Here is a 21360-nt window from a genome sequence, read left to right on the forward strand (position 1 = left end):
ATCAAACTTGAAATAAAATCTTATTACTTTGTTTTATGTCTCAACAAATGTTCAATAGATTATGGAAAATATACCTGAACTCAGAATCGTCTATAAAGTACAACTTCTTTAAAACATAAGCGATCAATATGTTTTAATTATGGTTCTCTTCCACTTAGAATATGACTATATTACCTTGACCTTATTGAATAGGTAGGAATAATTTCCCCATGATGGCTTATGTTATACTGTCAAGCACTCAAATAGTCAAGCGCGCTGTCCTCTGACAGCTCTTGTTTAAATTGATATAGAGTTTTTTCTCATAAAATCTTTTTTTTTAAGCCCATGCCAATTTAACAATTGTTAAGGGACAGTAAGAGACAGGTACACACATATTAATAATATTCAATTTTATTTGTAATATTCTATCAATAAAATTTAATATCAAATGTTTAATGCATCATTTCAGTCAAAACATCATGTTATTCATCAAAGCACGTTATGTCTCTGTTGACTATTTACAAATAGTATTTTTTTTACAGAGTTCTATAAATGACAATTCACTTATGAAGTAAACACTGTTTCGGCCAGTCAATGTGTGGTGGTCCATAGCTCAGACTGAAAAAGCCTTGAAAGCTCTTTTTATGGGCACAATTTACTCTCTTGTTTTTTTTTTCATGTAACTGTCCATCTGTCTGTCTGTCAATTCGTCTCTCTTTCTGGTGTCCGTTTTCAGAGTTTGTTTTTGTTTGAAAGGCTTAAATGTATTTACCTTGCTGTGTAAGTCTATCTGTATTACTTAAAAATAAAGTCCAAAATTTTGTTTCCGTCCATTGATTCTTGGCGAAGTTATGGGCCATGGCATTACAATTTTTCTCTAGAATAACAGTTTTGAACTTTTTTTCCTAATTGCTTGCAGATATGAAGTTATTGGCCTTGGAATTGTCTTTAGAATAACACTTTATGATTTTATGATCTTACAGGTCAAGTTTGTGTTTTGTTCCATTTCATTGATTTTTGATGAAGTAACAATTTTCTCTAAAATAGCTGCTGTGCTGCTTCAAACTGCAGTAAGAGCCATTGTGTTTCACAAACACAGCTCTTGTTCTTAAATAAATAATTAATTTAAATTTGCCTTATTGGTACTCATCTCTGTTTTTACTGCATGTATTCAGTTGAAATGCTCCCATCTCATGATGCAGTTGTTGTGTTACATTGACGGTTGGGAGACGTACGTGTACTGCATGTATTTAGTTTAAATGCTCCCCATCTCATGATGCAGTTGTTGTGTTACATTGGCAGTTGGGAGACGTACGTGTACTGCATGTATTTAGTTGAAATGCTCCCCATCTCATGATGCAGTTGTTGTGTTACATTGACGGTTGGGAGACGTACGTGTACTGCATGTATTTAGTTTAAATGCTCCCCATCTCATGATGCAGTTGTTGTGTTACATTGGCAGTTGGGAGACGTACGTGTACTGCATGTATTTAGTTGAAATGCTCCCCATCTCATGATGCAGTTGTCGTGTTACATTGGCAGTTGGGAGACGTACGTGGTAGATGGCCATGATGTGGAGGTGCTGTGTAAGGCACTCTATGATGCCAGCACGGTCAAGGGCAGACCAACCTGCATCCTCGCCAAGACCTACAAGGGAAGGGGATTCCCAGGTGAGATCTGGTTGTGTTACAAACCAAAAACCATAACTTCTTATCATCATTTTTTTCAAACCAAAATCATTTCATAGTAAAACTTCAGCTGCACCAGCAGGGGACATATCTTATTATACTAAGCGCTCCTTCATTTATGGAAAGGAACCAATTGCCAAACAGTGAGACAGAAAACTTACGTACTAGACAAGACAAACAAGTACCTTACAAACAGACTAAAGTGAATTAAAATTGGGTCACTGCCTTGGTAAATGGAAATGCAAGGAATAGGAGGTTATAAATGTTTTTTCAGAGCTTCTAAATTCTTTTTTTGCCCTGAAAAATTCACTGAACATAAAGTGTAAATACAAGATATCTGCTGAGCATTAAAGTCTTTGCTATTATAACATGTTTTCATATATTAAAATATAACAATTCACATCACATGACATTTCAGGGTACACAACTATTTTGATAATGCACTTGTCATGCAGGACATACAATTTTCACTTGTCCTGCAAACACACGAACTTGTCCTTCAAATATGTGTAAAATAAAGACTGCAAGGGGCTGATTTTTTCTTAATATTAAGAATACAATCAAGCAGAAAGCGGACTGCACAGGCTATTCTGGGAATACATTTAAGGCACATGCATTGAACCCCATTTCCTCAGAGCGTGGCTGCAATTCTCGCTCTAATTTAAATGACACAAATAGCACCAAAATGACACAAACTTTGCATGTCTTTTTGCAGACATAGAGGACATGCTGAACTGGCATGGCAAGCCCCTTGGCGACAAGGCTGACAAAGTGATTGCTCACATCAAGGAAAACATGCAGAGTCAAGGACCCTTCGACCTGCGGCCTCAATCCATCACTACCTCAGTCCCCACAGTGGACATCACAAATATTCATCTCGACAAGCCGCCCAATTACAAGATAGGGGAAGAGGTACAGTGAAATGATATGCATACAGGTTTAGTAAACTGATCTTGAAAAATGGACATTGTCTGGAAAGAGAGTTTTGTCTGGAATACTCATTGTATCTGTATGATTTGAATTCAATAATTATATTATTTGAGTATGAAAGTGAAGTCAAATTTCATCTAAAAGTTATTAATTATATTTTAACTTCAACATTTTTCCTGCCATTTTGCCCTTCATCAGGATTACATGTTACATATTTGTGATGGTCTTGTTATAGTCTTTCTAATTGTAGTATATTATATAAATATATATTATATATATAATTTGAAACCGTAATGTACTGCATATTTATCAGATAATTCACATGAATATTTTCTTTTGTTTAATACTTTGTTGAAAGGCTGTAATGTTTAGGATGCAGAGACCAAGTTTATAACACAAGCTAAATTGTTGTTGTGCACTTTCCAAAAATACTTATTTCAGGTTGCCACCAGATTAGCCTATGGCGTCGCTCTGGCCAAGTTGGGGTCAAACAACAGCAGAGTCATAGCACTGGATGGAGACACCAAGAATTCTACGTTCTCTGACAAGTTTAAGGTACGTCAAACAACTCATAGGAGGAGACAGCACTGGGAAAGCAGTTGTTGATATTAACAGTTTTAATAAATAAAGCTTGAATACTTGTATTGTTACTTAAAAGAATGTAAATGTTAAAAGTCCTCCAGTATAAAACTAAAAATCTGAGAAACACCAGAACAAAATTTATATGAGTGGTATTAGATGTTAAGGCTGGTGCTAATTTACATTAATGGGAGTGTTCTTATTGAACTTTTGCCTATTGTACCGTCAATAATGACTGATAAAATGCTTTTGAAAGTTGAGCTTCAATTTTCACTGGTTTAAGATGTAAAAATTAGACAAAGATTAAGCTGACATATGTTTGTAGTCACAGAACCTAATACACAAACTTATCAGAGGTAATCAATGATTTTGAAAACAAAAGATGCCATATTGGACATGAGATTCTGTTGCATGCAGTCTACTAGTGTTTAATGCTACAGGGCACCAAAATATGATATTTATTATGTGTCTTGTTCTGAGAAAACTGGGCTTAATTCATGTGCGTAAAGTGTCGTCCCAGATTAGCCTGTGCAGTAATGGTATTTTTAGTTTCAAGGAAGTCCCTCTTTACCCAAAATCAAGTTAAGGTGGAAAGTGTCGTCCCTGATTAGCCTGTACGGACTGCACAGGCTAATCTGGGACGACACTTTACGCACATGCATTATGACCAGCTTTCACAGAACACGACACATATCATTCTAGCTGTAAGTGGACCAGAGTTGTTTTGCAATTCAGCTGTTTCCATAAGTTACCTCCCCTCTCTCATATTCAAAAGCTTGGTCGATTTTTGATACAGAACATTTACAGGAAAAATAAAGTAAACTTTATTCAGTAATTAACTTCCCCCTATCACGCAGCTACTTGTAGGGTAACTTTGTTTCAGGCTGCACATCCGGACCGCTACATCGAATGCTTCATTGCGGAGCAGAACCTTGTAGGAGTAGCCATAGGTTGTGCCACACGTGACCGCACCGTGGCTTTCTGCAGTACGTTTGCAGCCTTCTTCTCCCGCGCGTTTGATCAGATACGAATGGGCGCCATCTCTCAGACAAATGTCAACTTTGCTGGTTCCCATGCTGGCGTTTCCATAGGTATGTAATCTGGAAATCAGTCTTGGTCTGCTATGTAAGCATTATGTTTTGGGGGAAATTATAAAACCAATTAAGTTAAGTAGAGCAACAATTTGAAGTGTTATGAATTTGTTGAGTGTCATTTCTTTACATCTATAAACGCCATGAATTTCTATGTAATAAAAGTATAGGTCTTCTTACATTTTTTTTTACTGAGTGCAATAAGATTTTGCATAGTTGTTTAACTGGTTAACAAAAATCAGTAGTGTATAATGTGACCACGTTGGCGGTTGGGTTTGTGGGCGGTATATGAATTTACCTTGTCTACAAGAAGCTCCCGATAGTTTGCACGTGATAGTCATGGAATTGTTGGAAATGTTTGTGGGCATGTATTTTGCGCTAGTCAGTTAAGGTCAAGGTCTCTGTATGCATTCAACTATTGTGTGTGGGCAGCTCAGATTGAGACCTAGCCTGGGATTGCATCCATCATATCCCTGGCACGTGAAGGTCACTGTTACTGCAAATAGAACTAGAGTTTGGGCATGAACAAGTTTGGAAGGATGTGTTACACAGAAAATGAGGAACACTCTCTTGACCGGACAATTCTGGCTTTTCACTGCTGGCATTTAAAGAAGACTGACTTTTAAGTTGTACTTGTTTGAAAAGAATATAAATTTATTTTTAAGTTAAAACAGATTTGTCAATTTTTTAACGATAGCTTTTGTTGTTGTGCAACATGTTGGAATACGTATGGTTTGCGGTAGATGTCGTAAAGCGAAAGTCGTGATAGTGAACTACGTACGGTTTGCGGTAAAGGCTAAAATAAAGTAAACATGCAGTTCAGGAAAATTGTAGTAAATTCGTAACGAAAGACGTATTTAAATGAGGTATTGATTAAAATTGAATAACACTTCCGAGAGGGGAATTTTAAAAATATTTGGGGGAAAAATATATACTTGAAAGATGGGGGAATGGGGCCGAATAACGCCGAATATTTCATCCAAAAAAAACACTGCAAGTTGGCACTCTTTAGACAAGTGAATTGTTTCCAGAACCACATATTAGGATTTCTTCAAGAACTAGGACAAACATACACTTTTGCCTGAAATAAAATGTAAGATTCCCTCAAGATATCACATGGTAACTGTTCCTTGAAATATATAAGTTAGGATTTGTTAAAGAGCTATGTCAGTAACAAATATTTCATGAAACATTTTTTAACTCAAGAGCAATGTTGAACATGAAATTTTCACTGCAATTAATACAAGACATCCAAGGGATGTTTGCCCATAATTTGAAGCTTATTCATGTTACTTCCCGTTCAGGCGAGGATGGTCCCTCCCAGATGGCCCTGGAGGACCTGGCCATGTTCCGCTCCGTGCCAGGCTCCACGGTGTTCTACCCGAGCGACGCCGTGTCCTGCGAGCGAGCGGTGGAGCTGGCTGCGAACACCAAGGGCGTGTGCTTCATACGTACCAGCAGGCCCAACATAGCCACCATTTATGCAAATGACGAAACGTTTGAGATCGGGAAAGCTAAGGTTAAAATTCTTTTTAAAAACTATGGCAGTTTCTTTTTCTTTTACAGCTGGTAATTAGTTACAATGCGTACAAAAGCTTTCCAATAGTGACTCAAAAAGTAGTATTTTTGAAAAGTCAGACCAATTAAAATTGAAGAAAATTGATTGGGAAAGATCATGATGGTTACATTTGTTTGCAAGTTCAGTTCATCTTAAGCATAAGAACGCTGTTAGAAAGCCCCGTGTTCACACAACATTTTTTGCAACTAAAAATCGATTTTGCTTGTCATTGAAAATGGATTTCAATTGTAGTTGATAGGCAAAAAAGAAAATCGATGTCAGTTAAAATCGATTTTTGATTGCAAAATCGTTTTGTGAACACAGGGCCTGGTTGGCTCAGAGGAATTAGGTTTGCTTTTATAGAACCCAGCAATTTGCAAATGTTTTCTTTTATTATCTATTTAGAATATTCCAAAGTATATAGTTTTTGCATACTTTAAAAAAGAAAAAAAATCACTTTAAAAGAATATATTTTAACATGCTTTCTGATCCACTCAGGTTGTGCGAAAGAGTAACAAAGACCATGTGACAATAATTGGGTGCTGTGTAACCCTCGTGGAGGCAATGAAGGCAGCTGACAAACTGGCCATTGATGGGGTCCATGCAAGAATCATCGACCCATTCACTTTGAAACCTCTCGACGCTGCTACCATTCTGAGCAACGCCCGCGAAACTGGGGGCCTAATTGTTACTGTGGAGGATCATTACGAATGGGGTCAGTTTACAGAGGGCATCATTATTATGCCCCCCTTCGAAGAAGAGGGGGTATATTGCTTTGCTCATGTCGGTCGGTTTGTTGGTCGGTCCGTCCACCAGGTGGTTGTCAGACGATAACTCTAGAACGCTTGGGCCTAGGATCATGAAACTTCATAGGTACATTGATCATGACTCGCAGATGACCCCTATTGATTTTGAGGTCACTAGGTCAAAGGTCAAGGTCACGGTGACCCGACATAGTAAAATGGTTTCCGGATGATACCTCAAGAATGCATACGCCTAGGATCATGAAACTTCATGGGTAGATTGATCATGACTCGCAGATGACCCCTATTGATTTTGAGGTCACTAGGTCAAAGGTCAAGGTCACGGTGACCCGAAATAGTAAAATGGTTTTCGGATGATAACTCAAGAACGCATATGCCTAGGATCATGAAACTTCACAGGTAGATTGATCATGACTCGCAGATGACCCCTATTGATTTTGAGGTCACAAGGTCAAGGTCACGGTGACCTGAAATAGTAAAATGATTTTCGGATGATAACTCAAGAACGCTTTTGCCTAGGATCATGACACTTCATAGGTACATTGATCGTGACTCGCAGATGACCCCTATTGATTTTCAGGTTACTAGGTCAAAGGTCAAGGTCACAGTGACAAAAAACGTATTCACACAATGGCTGCCACTACAACGGACAGCCCATATGGGGGGCATGCATGTTTTACAAACAGCCCTTGTTTAATTTATTTTATAAAGTCTGCCAGTTAAAGTTACAGGCTTTAATGCATTGTCTGTTTCTTACAAAAAAAATCAATGAACAAGCAATGTAAATGAATAATCATTGTTCCATGCAGTGTTACAAATTTATCATTAACAAATTATGCTGAATTCATCCAGATATTGATTGATAAAACTGACTAGCATTACTAGCAAAACTATATTTTGTCTTAAAATAAAGTATTATTTTTGTCTGTCCGTCACACTTTGGGTTTAGGTTTCGAAAATTGCTCATTACTTCTATGTCGCTGCAGATGTAATCTTCATATTTGGTATGCATGTGTATATGGACAAAGCTTTTCAATACGCACACACATTTTTACCCCTTTGACCTTGAACTTAGGGTCCGCGTTAAGGTTTTGAAATCTGCGTTTAGGTTTTGAAAAATGCTCATAACTTCTATCAAAGCATTTATCGGGGGCATATGTCATCCTATGGAGACAGCTCTTGTTTCCAATATTTTGATTGAAACCTAGTCGACTGCCTTAAAACTCAACTCTTTGAAGATTTAATTATTCCCCTACAGATGAAACCGGAGGGGACTTATGGTTTGTACTCTGTGTGTCAGTCAGTCTGTCACACTTTTCTGGATCCTGCGATAACTTCAAAAGTTCATCATATTTGTATGCCCCCCTTCGAAGAGGGGTATATTGCTTTGCTCACGGTCGGTCTGTCGGTCCACCAGGTGTTTCCCGGATGATAACTCAAGAACGCTTGGGCCAAGGATCATGAAACTTCATAGGAACATTGATCATGACTCGCAGATGACCCCTATTGATTGTCAGGTCACTAGGTCAAAGGTCACGGTGACCCGAAATAGTAAAATGGTTTCCGGATGATAACTCAAGAATGCTTATACCTAGAATCATGAAACTTGATAGGTAGATTGATCAGGACTCACAGATGACCCCTATTGATTTTCAGGTCACTAGGTCAAGGTCAAGGTGACCTGAAATAGTTAAATGGTTTCCGGATGATAACTCAAGAACGCTTATGCCTAGAATCATGAAACTTCAAAGGTAGATTGATTATGACTGGCAGATGACCCCTATTGATTTTCAGGTCACTAGGTCAAGGTCACGGTGACCCGAAATAGTAAAATGGTTTCCGGATGATAACTCAAGAACGCTTATGCCTAGAATCATGAAACTTGATAGGTAGATTGGTAATGACTGGCAGATGACCCCTATAGATTTTCAGGTCACTAGGTCAAAGGTCAAGATCACGGTGACCCGAAATAGTAAAATGGTTTCCGGATGATAACTCAAGAACGCTTATGCCTAGGATCATGAAACTTGATAGGTAGATTGATAATGACTCGCAGATGACCCCTATTGATTTTCAGGTCACTAGGTCAAAGGTCAAGGTCACGGTGACCCGAAATAGTAAAATGGTTTCCAGATGATAACTCAATTACGCTTATGCCTATGATCATCAAACTTCATAGGTACATTGATCATGACTCGCAGATGACCCCTATTGATTTTGAGGTCACTAGGTCAAAGGTGAAGGTCATGGTGACCCGAAATAGTAAAATGGTTTCCGGATGATAACTCAAGAACGCTTATGCCTAGGATAATGAAACTTCATAGGTACATTGATCATGACTGGCAGATGACCCCTATTGATTTTCAGGTCACTAGGTCTAAGGTCAAGGTCACGGTGACCCGAAATAGTAACATGGTTTCCGGATGATAACTGAAGAACGCTTATGCCTAGGATCATGAAACTTGATAGGTAGATTGATAAGGACTTGCAGATGACCCCTATTGATTTTCAGGTCACTAGGTCAAAGGTCAAGGTCACAGTGACAAAAAACATATTCACACAATGGCTGTCACTACAACGTAGAGCCCATATGAGGGGCGTGCACGTTTTACAAACAGCCCTTGTTTCATGAAACTTCAAACATGGACAGATGGCAATATGGCGATTATGCACATCATTTCATTTTGTTCCTACGTCAAGAATTCTGGTTGCTATGGCAACAAATAGACTAGAAATATTGCTGAAAATGGTGGATTTTCACCGGTATGGGACTTATTGCTTGGCAATAGTCTTGTTTTAATTGTTAAGTCCTATTGGTATTTTGTAAGGGACATATGACCCCAAGAACTTGACTCATAGATTATGGATCAAAATGATGCATTTCTCTCAAGTTTACCTCAGAAAAGGTATTCCTTTTTCTCAAATTTGTTGATAAAGTATTCCCCAAAATGGAATGCTAGCCCTTTTCCTCTGATATTTTAGCCATACATTTACCAAAGTAATCTATTAGTTATTATTGTTTCTACATCACAGGTTGTCTATTAGTAACTCCAATGTTTGTACATTACAGGGGGTCTGGGTGACGCTGTAGCCGGGGCCCTGTCCGAAGAGAAGGACATCACGATCAAGAAACTTGCTGTGAAGGAGGTGCCACGCAGTGGCAAGCCTGCAGAGCTCATGGAGAAGTACGGAATCAGCGCAAACTGTATTGTAAAGGCTGTACACAGTATGCTGAAGTTAGATGCATAAGATGTTAGTGGTTCTAGTGGACAAATTCTGTAGTTTTATTGGAATTAGTGGACAAATTCTCAAGTCTCATTGCAATTTGAAATGTAGTTAGATGACAAATTATTAGATGAAATATGATAAGACTATTTACGGGATAGTTTGCTGATAAAAAGCATTTTAAAAATATGATATTGCACAAAGAGCAGATATTCATATTTTGATGGACGAATTCATTCAAAATTGTCTCCAAGCCATATAAAAACTATGCATTAAAAATGCAATCACTGATACACTAAAATATTCAGATGATCACTCTGGTAATACATGTTTGCTTCAATAAAGATGATCAGGTATTCCTTTGACATAAATGGAAAACCAGTAATTATTCCTAAATTAGCAACTCTTTACCTTTTTCTTTACTTTTTGTGATTTGTCAAAGTATATACCCTATAACAAAATAAATTTGTCTTTTAACTATTCTTTGTTACAAATTCACTTAAGTTGTGCTCTTACCATATTTCATATCCACTTTGTCTCTAAATTATGTGTTTTTCAAATATTTCATTCTTATAGTGTTCACTGCATAGCAAATGATTATTGTATTACACCTGTTTGTCTCTTACTGTAGGATTTATAAAGCATATATATAGATAGATATCTTTTTTTTTAAATTAATGTATTTGTAATAGTTGTTTGCCATTGTTTTATGGGACTCGTTTCTTAACAAAGAACATGTTTTAAAATCAGGAATGTTTTATCAAATGGCCCAGACTTAAGGTATAAATATCACAGCAACTTTCGACCATATTATTGTATTGCAAATCATTCATTATTGATATCAGTATCATAGGTCAGTTTTTGTTTGCAACACATGCTATGAATAATGATGCAAGACATTTAAAACGTGAATGCCAGTTTAGGAGTTTTTTTAAAGATTTGCAGTATATGCAGAAGTGTTTGCTCAGGAAAGCCTTGTTGTCTACCGAAAACTGCTACTTATTGTTAATGCTATTTGTTGTTGAACATTTTGTATTAAAAATTACACATATTGTTTACTTTGGACAATTGTTTGCAATTAGTCGCAACATAAACTATTTAACAGCGTTTCTTAGTCAAGTGGGGACTTGTACATACATTACATTCCAAAATGATATGGAGTGTACCACAAAAAATGTTAAATTAACTAAATTGGTGTAATGTTATTTTATTATTTGTTACTTGAGCTTTTTGTTTATGCACATTCAATGTTTTGATATCTGGCTAGTAAGGTTTTTATGTCATAATTGTTAGTGTTTTACAAAATGAGCGCGTTTCTAGTAATAAAACAATAATCAGAAATGAACTATGTTGTCCTTGTTGGAAAGCATTTTTTGTATACTGGTATATAAACATCTGTATTTTCTGTTGAATAACAAATGTCCATGTGAGATTAGCCTTTTGGTAAAGGGGCACACGGGTCCAATGGGAAACTGCATGACTACATGAAATTGTGCTTGTTGATGAAAAATACCGCCCATGAAAAGCCCTGTCCAAGAATACCAACCACGCAGCTGCCTGGTAAGCATAGTGGTTGGTACATCCACTACTCTTCTAGGCAGTCCAGGTACATTACCCTCTGCCAGTAAATGTGGGTTTGGTTGGTGGTCACCTTACCAGACTTTCACAAAACAGAAGACCATAACACAATCCTATTGCTTTCAGAAAAGCTGGACATTGCTTATTATGTTCAAAATTAGTTGCAACATTCATGGTACTAGGCTGAACATTAGATAGAAGTGCTGTAAGGCATTTGTGATGTTTACAATTTATTTAACAAATGTGTAATGTTCCAAATTATTTAACAATAATCAATGTTTGCATAACAATTTCAAACAATAAAATTAGATCAAAATAATTTCAATATGAGATTAGGAGAAGCATAACAGATTTATTGAAACTTAAAATTTTTACATAATCAACTATATGAACTATGGAAAAGTGGTCAGTAAGTAAATGAAACAAGAGCCATGTTAACATGGCCATCCCCACCAAAATGTGTTTGCTTGTATGAGAACATTTGTTTTAGAGAGTAGAATAATATTTGCTGAAATTAAATAAAGGGAGATAATTAAAAAACTAAGGTAGATAGAGTTATGGTTCTTAGTCACTGCTTTCTCCTACTTGCCATCTGTTTATATTTCACAAACATTCAAGAAAATCCCTTCAGTAGATTTAGAGTTATGCTCCGGACAAAAATTTACTTTGAAATTATATAAAGGGAGATCATTCAAAAACTAAGGTAGGAGTTATGGTTCTTGGTCATAGCACTTCTCCTAGTTGCCATCTGTTTATATTCTAAGTTTAAAGTAAATCCATTGAATAGATTTGGAGTTATGCTCTGGACAAAGTTTCTGACGGAAGGACAGACGGACGGACGGAGACAATTACTATATCACCTTCTGAAATTTTGGCGGGGATAAAAATGTTTGGTAATGACAAAATTAAAACAGTTTACTAATTCATAATGGTGTAAAATATTTCTGTTGGAAGTTCAGTTGCTAATATCGTCTACATTTCTGTGCTTGAAATATTTGGAATACCTCGCCATCATAGTCACAAAGTTTGCGCTTCTCTGTTGAGCGACGCACCTGTCTCCCTTCCTGGAAAATGGAAGGCACACATAAGGGAAAAAACAAATGGAAGGCACAAATAAGGATAAAATGACTCATCAAAGTCACAACTAAGGGAAAAACAACTCATGGATTAGGCACAAAAAAGGAAAAAAAGGCTTCTAGAAGGCACAAATAAGGGGAAAAGGGACTCCTGGAAAGCACAAATAAGGGAAAAACAACTCGTGGAAGACGAAAATAAGGGAAAAACAACTCATGGAATGCACAAATAAGGAATAAAAGGCTACTGTAAGACACAAATAAGGAAAAACTGCTACTGGAAGGCACAAATAAGGAAAAACTGCTACTGGAAGGCACAAATAAGGAAAAACTGCTACTGGAAGGTACAAATAAGAAGAAACGGCTAATGAAAAGCCCAAATAGGGGAAAAAACGGCTAATGGAGGGCACAAATAAGGGGAAAAAGGCTACTGGAATTGAACAAACGGGGAGAAAGAGGCTAATGGAAGGCAAATATACAAGGGAAAAGGCTAATGGAAATCCCAAATAAGGGAAACAGAACTACTGGTAATTTAAAGGGGCCTTTTTACAGATTTTGGCATGTCTTGAAGTTTGTCATTAAATGCTTTATATTGATAAATGAAAACATTGGATCTAAAAAGCTCCAGTAAAAAATCAAGAATAAAATTTAAAAAAAGGGAAAAAAAAGTAGACCGCATCAGGGCTCGAACCAGTGACCCCCGGAGTCCTGGAGTAAAAACCAATTAGACCGCTCGACCATTCAGTATGTATGAAAGACGTATTTTATACTTTATATAAGCAATCTTCTTAGTTTCACAAATTTAAACGGCATCAACAGAACTCTCCAAATTATTCAATCGTTTCGCATTGCAACGCTTTATAATTTTCAGGTTTTTATATCGTCAAAAGATGCATATAATGGCTATATTAGACCATGGTAAATGTTCAGTATTACTGTTTCCTCACAAATATCATAACTAAAACGAAAATTTGCGAATCTGAAACTACTTTTTTCAATTTTGTCAATTTACCAAAACGTGAAAAGATCCCTTTAAAAGCAAAATCCTTTTTGACAATACATAAGCTCAAAAAATAATGAAACAATAGTCATTGTCAAAATGATGTCAGTAAAAAATGAACCAAGATTGGACCAAGTCTAATTGATTTATTTTATTTGACCTTTGAACTAAAAGTGTGACCTTGACCTTTGATTAAGGAACTTTGTTACAATGTTTGCCACTCAGTATGGTAGTAACTTATGCATTTTTTTTATATTTCTAATTTGTTCAACACTATTTTGGCTTCTGAACTTGACCTATAGACCTGGTTCTTTAGCGCAGCACAACGTCTCATTATGCTGGACAATGTTATGCTCCTGACAAATTTCAGACATTCGACCTATGACCTAAAATTGTGACCTTGACCCTGGACATAGACACAGTTATGCTCTGGATAAATATTTTCCACTGCTTGGATGTTTTCATAATACGGGTGTATAAAAAGTACATAGCATTATTTTTAAAACAATGCCCATGGTTATGAGAGAAAAATGTAACAAATAATATGCTTTGTGCAGATTAACATAGAATACAGTGGAATCTACTATAAACATTTCGTACTAAACGAAAATCTGTGTTGAGATTCAAAAGGCAGCTTCAAACAGTTATACCAGCAAAAAGCATTTATAACACAGAAACTTAATATGGAACTACAGCCTAAGTGACACATAAAACATAACACGTTTTCAACGATACGGGAGTATATTTCTGCAACAGATCAGAATTCTGCTGGTGAGAACCCCATACCTGTGACAAGATACTGGAGACTTCCAGGCTGGTACTGCACATACCTGTGACAAGATACTGGAGACTTCCAGGCTGGAACTGCACATACCTGTGACAAGATATGGAGACTTCCAGGCTGGTACTACACATACCTGTGACAAGATACTGGAGACTTCCAGGCTGGTACTACACATACCTGTGACAAGATATGGAGACTTCCAGGCTGGTACTACACATACCTGTGACAAGATACTGGAGACTTCCAGGCTGGTACTGTACATACCTGTGACAAGATACTGGAGACTTCCAGACTGGTACTACACATACCTGTGACAAGATATGGAGACTTCCAGGCTGGTACTGCACATACCTGTGACAAGATATGGAGACTTCCAGGCTGGTACTGCACATACCTGTGACAAGATACTGGAGACTTCCAGGCTGGTACTGCACATACCTGTGACAAGATACTGGAGACTTCCAGGCTGGTACTGCACATACCTGTGACAATATACTGGAGACTTCCAGGCTGGTACTGCACATACCTGTGACAAGATATGGAGACTTCCAGGCTGGTACTGCACATACCTGTGACAATATACTGGAGACTTCCAGGCTGGTACTGCACATACCTGTGACAAGATATGGAGACTTCCAGGCTGGTACTGTACATACCTGTGACAATATACTGGAGACTTCCAGGCTGGTACTGCACATACCTGTGACAAGATATGGAGACTTCCAGGCTGGTACTGCACATACCTGTGACAAGATACTGGAGACTTCCAGGCTGGTACTGCACATACCTGTGACAAGATACTGGAGACTTCCAGGCTGGAACTGCACATACCTGTGACAAGATATGGAGACTTCCAGGCTGGTACTACACATACCTGTGACAAGATACTGGAGACTTCCAGGCTGGTACTGCACATACCTGTGACAAGATACTGGAGACTTCCAGGCTGGAACTGCACATACCTGTGACAAGATATGGAGACTTCCAGACTGGTACTACACATACCTGTGACAAGATACTGGAGACTTCCAGGCTGGTACTGCACATACCTGTGACAAGATACTGGAGACTTCCAGGCTGGAACTGCACATACCTGTGACAAGATATGGAGACTTCCAGGCTGGTACTACACATACCTGTGACAAGATATGGAGACTTCCAGGCTGGTACTACACATACCTGTGACAATATACTGGAGACTTCCAGGCTGGTACTGCACATACCTGTGACAAGATACTGGAGACTTCCAGGCTGGTACTGCACATACCTGTGACAAGATACTGGAGACTTCCAGGCTGGTACTACACATACCTGTGACAAGATACTGGAGACTTCCAGACTGGTACTACACATACCTGTGACAAGATACTGGAGACTGCCAGACTGGTACTACACATACCTGTGACAAGATACTGGAGACTGCCAGACTGGTACTGCACATACCTGTGACAAGATACTGGAGACTTCCAGACTGGTACTACACATACCTGTGACAAGATACTGGAGACTGCCAGACTGGTACTACACATACCTGTGACAAGATACTGGAGACTTCCAGACTGGTACTACACATACCTGTGACAAGATACTGGAGACTGCCAGACTGGTACTACACATACCTGTGACAAGATACTGGAGACTTCCAGACTGGTACTGCACATACCTGTGACAAGATACTGGAGACTTCCAGGCTGGTACTACACATACCTGTGACAATATACTGGAGACTTCCAGGCTGGTACTGTACATACCTGTGACAATATACTGGAGACTTCCAGGCTGGTACTGTACATACCTGTGACAATATACTGGAGACTTCCAGGCTGGTACTGTACATACCTGTGACAATATACTGGAGACTTCCAGGCTGGTACTACACATACCTGTGACAATATACTGGAGACTTCCAGGCTGGTACTGTACATACCTGTGACAATATATGGAGACTTCCAGGCTGGTACTGCACATACCTGTGACAAGATACTGGAGACTTCCAGGCTGGTACTGCACATACCTGTGACAAGATACTGGAGACTTCCAGGCTGGAACTGCACATACCTGTGACAAGATACTGGAGACTTCCAGGCTGGTACTACACATACCTGTGACAAGATACTGGAGACTTCCAGGCTGGTACTGCACATACCTGTGACAATATACTGGAGACTTCCAGGCTGGTACTGTACATACCTGTGACAAGATACTGGAGACTTCCAGACTGGTACTGCACATACCTGTGACAAGATACTGGAGACTTCCAGGCTGGTACTACACATACCTGTGACAAGATACTGGAGACTTCCAGGCTGGTACTGCACATACCTGTGACAATATACTGGAGACTTCCAGGCTGGTACTGCACATACCTGTGACAATATACTGGAGACTTCCAGGCTGGTACTGCACATACCTGTGACAAGATATGGAGACTTCCAGGCTGGTACTGTACATACCTGTGACAAGATACTGGAGACTTCCAGGCTGGTACTACACATACCTGTGACAAGATACTGGAGACTTCCAGGCTGGTACTGCACATACCTGTGACAATATACTGGAGACTTCCAGACTGGTACTACACATACCTGTGACAATATACTGGAGACTTCCAGGCTGGTACTGCACATACCTGTGACAAGATACTGGAGACTTCCAGGCTGGTACTACACATACCTGTGACAAGATACTGGAGACTTCCAGGCTGGTACTACACATACCTGTGACAAGATACTGGAGACTTCCAGGCTGGTACTGCACATACCTGTGACAAGATACTGGAGACTTCCAGGCTGGTACTACACATACCTGTGACAATATACTGGAGACTTCCAGGCTGGTACTGCACATACCTGTGACAAGATATGGAGACTTCCAGGCTGGAACTGCACATACCTGTGACAAGATACTGGAGACTTCCAGGCTGGTACTACACATACCTGTGACAAGATACTGGAGACTTCCAGGCTGGAACTGCACATACCTGTGACAAGATACTGGAGACTTCCAGGCTGGTACTACACATACCTGTGACAAGATGCTGGAGACTTCCAGACTGGTACTGCACATCTCTGCAAGATTGGTGAAGCTTGCAGGGGGAACAATGGCTCCTGAATGATAATGAAATTGTGTTGCTGTTAACTGTAAACATTTATTTACATTGGAATAAACATACATTTTTTTTTAATTAATCCAATTGACAACACAACAATTTTATAAATCTGTACTATATATATGCAGAAGTGTCTTTTGATCTGCCCCAAAGACACTTAAGTACTGGTTTTGCCCAGAAAATCAATTAAGAGCGTTTCAATAAGCCTATGGCTTCTGATGCAAACAAGCTAAACAAAGATTTCAAACTAAAATTTAAACTATAAGATGTGTTAGTTACACACACACGATATACATGTATATACACACATATTCTTTGAAAAAAATCAGTACAATGTTTAAATAACAACAGAATCTATAATAAATTGATAGTGGTACAGTATTAATTTTGATTAAGGAATAAACATAAAGAGAAATGGGCAGCCTACAGATATACATTACCAATAGCAGACCGATGCTACTACCTATATTTTCTGTAACTCTGGCTTTGTCAGTGTGGACCTTCCTTCGTATGAAGATTTCAGTGATGGACAGTGACGGTGAGGAATTCATACTACTATCTCCATCAGACTTCAAATGAAAAAACAGCGCAGTAGTTTATGGTGAACCTACATTGATTGTCAAAGGGAGGACAAAGACTGACATGCTTTTAGGGTTTTCAATGAACAAACAAGATGTGTTTGTGAAACACTATGTCCCCGTATATGACGTTTGACCTTGAAGGATGACCTTGACCTTGACCCTTCACCACTCAAAATGTGCAGCGCCATGAGATACACATGCATGTCAAATATAAAATTGCTAGCTTCAATATTGCAGAAGTGACATTACATGAGCAATTTTGACCCATATATTTGACCTTGAAGGATGACCTTGGCCTTGACCTTTCACCACTCAAAATGTGCAGCTCCATGAGATACACATGCATGCCAAATATCAAGTTGCTATCTTCAATATTGCAAAAGTACTCATAAAATGAGCGATTTCAGCCACATATATTTGACCTCTAACCTTGAAGGATGACCTTGACCTTTCACCACTCAAAATGTGCAGCTCCATGAGATACACATGCATGCCAAATATCAAGTTGCTATCTTGAATATTGAAATATTGCAAAAGTGTACATTAAATGAGCGATTTTGACCCATATATTTGACCTTTGACCTTGAAGGGATCTTTTCACGCTTTGGTAAATTGACAAAATTGAAAAAAGTTGTTTCAGATTCGCACATTTTCGTTTTAGTTATGATATTTGTGAGGAAACAGTAATACTGAACATTTACCATGCTTTAATATAGCCATTATATGCATCTTTTAACGATTATAAAACCTGAAAATTATAAAGCGTTGCAACGCGAAACGATTGCATAATTTGGAGAGTTCTGTTTTTGTCATTAAATTTTGTATAACTACGAAGATTGCTTATATACGGTATAAAATACTTGAAGGATGTGTACTTGGCGGAATAGCTCAGTAGGCTAAAGCGTTTTTACTTCAGGACTCTGGCAGGACTCCAGGGGTTACTGGTTTGAAACCTGCTCCGGGCAATGTTCTTTTCCTTTTTTTAATTTTATTCTTGATTTTTTACTGGAGCTTTTACGATCCAATGTTTACATTTATCAATATAAAGCATTTAATGAATAAGTTAAAAAATGACAAAATCTGTGAAAAGGCCCCTTTGAAGGATGACCTTGACCTTTCACCACTCAAAATGTGCAGCTCCATGAGATACATATGCATGCCAAATATCAAGTTGCTATCTTCAATATTGCAAAAGTTATTGCAAAGTTGGCGCAAACCAACAGACCAACCAACAGACAGGGCAAAAACAATATGTCCCCCACTACTATAGTGGGGGACATAAAAAAAACACCTTTTTTTAGCAATTATAATAATTTAAAGTCCCTTAATGGAGTACCATTACAGTATAATATCTTATTCATACTAATTTAATTATTATAAACTTACATATTTACTGCGAGTATAGTGTCAAAGTTATCTGTCAACCATATTTATGACAGTCTCTATAATTATAATTATATAACAGCATACATGTAGGAAGAATATACATATATACATTTAATTATAATATGCTCTTGACATTCATATAATGTGTTATTGTTAATGATAGCAAAAGGGGCTGTGAAAGTACATTCTGATTGTTTTATAAGGATGTAAAAAGAATTGAAATTCACGTGCATTTGTAATTGACAATCCTTTGTAACAACACAATTGTTTTAATTATATAACTAGGTTAGTAAGATACCATAGCTATTTGCAAGAATTTTTAACTTTACAATGGTAACTTATATGAGAAATATCATGCAACTGGAAAACATGGAATGATTTTTCCTTATATTTTATCTTAAACAGAAAATAAATTAACTAATTAGACATTATATTCTAAGCTAACTTGTTTATCAAGTATCCTTTTGTCAATTTCAGGAAAGGCTTTAGTTACTCACATCTTTATAAGCAGAAGTCCATGAGTTATCAGAGTCCCTGTAATACATGATGATAAAGTAAACAGTAGGAAAAACATGGATAATAAGAAGTCAATTATAAACATTAACAATGCTTTAATCCTTTAGTAAAAGCTACATTTGTTTTTGACTACTTTAAGAGTCCTTTTCACAGATTTCGGCATGTATTGAAGCTTGCCAGTAAATGCCTTATATTGATAAAAGATAACATTGGATCTAAAATGCTCCGATTAGAAATGAAGAATAAAATAAAAAAAACTAAAAAAAACTAACCCTCAACTGGGCTCAAACCAATGACCCCTGGAGTCCTGGAGTAAAAAGTCTATCACTTAGAAAACTCGGCCATCCGTGCTTTTATACAATGAAGTATGAATTTTGTACTTTATATAAGCAATCCTCGTAGTTTAACAAAATATAACGACAACAACAGAACTCTCCAAATTATTCAATCGTTTTGCGTTGCAACGCTTTATATTTTTTAGGTTTTTAAATCGTCAAAAGATGCATATAATGGCTATTTTAGAGCATGGTATATGTTCAGTATTAATGTTTCCTCAAAAAATCATAACTAAAACGAAAACATGCGAATCTGAAACAATTTTGTTTAATTTTGTCAATTTATCAAAGTGTGAAAAGGCCCCTTTAACCGTGCATGTGCATTTCTGGGAAAAAGATTTTATTCATATTCATTATTACAATAACATGAGCCGACTAGCGGAAAACCAGGCTTATAGGGACCTTTTCATGTTTTGGTAAATTGACAAAATTAAAAAAAATGTTTTCGTTGTAGTTATGATATTTGTGAGGAAACAGTAATACTGAACATTCACCATGCCCTCATATATCCCTTATATGCATCTTTTGACGATTTAAAACCTATAAAAAGTATAAAGCGTTGCAACGTTAAAAGATTGAATAGTTTGTGTTGTCGTTATATTTTGTGACTCTACGAGGATTGCTTGAATAAATTATAAAATAGATAACTCACTGTAAGAGTATGGATGGCCGAGTGGTCTAAGTGTTAGACTTTTACTTCAGGGGTCAGTGGTTCGAGTTGAGGGTTACTTTTTTTCTTCCTTTAAATTATTTTTACTTGTTGCTGGAGCTTGTTAGATCAAATGTTTACATTTATCAATATAAAGCCTTTAATGAAAAACTTCAATTCATGCCAAAATCTGTGAAAAGGTCCCTTTAATGCACAAGTGTAAAGTGTTGTCACATATTAGCAGTCTACACAGGCTTATTAGGGACGACAATTTTTGCGTAGACTAGATTTTTGTTTAGAAGAGACGTCCTTTAAATGAAAATTCCAAAAAAGCGGAAAATGTGATCCCTGATATGCCGACTGCACAAGCTAATCTGAGACCATACTTAAAGCATGTGCATCAAGACCTGTTTTCCCAAAGAGCAACTCACATTGCATTAATAATATGAGCTCAAATGGTTCTGTACTAATTTTTTTACAACAAAACATTAGAGAAAAAACACACAAGATAAACAAATGAAATATTTGCAATAAT

At 37.5% G+C, this 21360-nt stretch overlaps 2 protein-coding genes across 3 annotated transcripts in view; one reads left to right on the plus strand and one right to left on the minus strand.

The window, feature by feature from the left end:
- Window positions 1–11159, plus strand: part of LOC127880587 (transketolase-like) — a 52150-nt gene extending 40991 nt beyond the window's left edge. Inside the window, exons 6-12 of the mRNA XM_052427900.1 lie at window positions 1522–1649; window positions 2383–2579; window positions 3039–3152; window positions 4060–4267; window positions 5572–5786; window positions 6324–6540; window positions 9660–11159. Coding sequence (XP_052283860.1) covers window positions 1522–1649; window positions 2383–2579; window positions 3039–3152; window positions 4060–4267; window positions 5572–5786; window positions 6324–6540; window positions 9660–9838 — 1258 coding nt within the window. The 3' untranslated portion in view covers window positions 9839–11159. The remainder of the gene's footprint in view (window positions 1–1521; window positions 1650–2382; window positions 2580–3038; window positions 3153–4059; window positions 4268–5571; window positions 5787–6323; window positions 6541–9659) is intronic.
- A 446-nt stretch (window positions 11160–11605) lies between these two features.
- Window positions 11606–21360, minus strand: part of LOC127880586 (uncharacterized) — a 35566-nt gene continuing 25811 nt past the window's right edge. For both annotated transcript variants that reach the window (XM_052427897.1, XM_052427899.1), the window contains exons 12-15: window positions 19823–19859; window positions 17822–17927; window positions 17274–17356; window positions 11606–12456 (exon numbers count right to left, since the gene is read on the minus strand). In XM_052427897.1, the coding sequence (XP_052283857.1) occupies window positions 12355–12456; window positions 17274–17356; window positions 17822–17927; window positions 19823–19859 (328 nt within the window). In that variant the 3' untranslated portion in view covers window positions 11606–12354. The remainder of the gene's footprint in view (window positions 12457–17273; window positions 17357–17821; window positions 17928–19822; window positions 19860–21360) is intronic.

Source organism: Dreissena polymorpha, chromosome 5 (genome assembly GCF_020536995.1).
Source record: "Dreissena polymorpha isolate Duluth1 chromosome 5, UMN_Dpol_1.0, whole genome shotgun sequence".
Lineage (NCBI taxonomy): Eukaryota > Metazoa > Mollusca > Bivalvia > Myida > Dreissenidae > Dreissena > Dreissena polymorpha.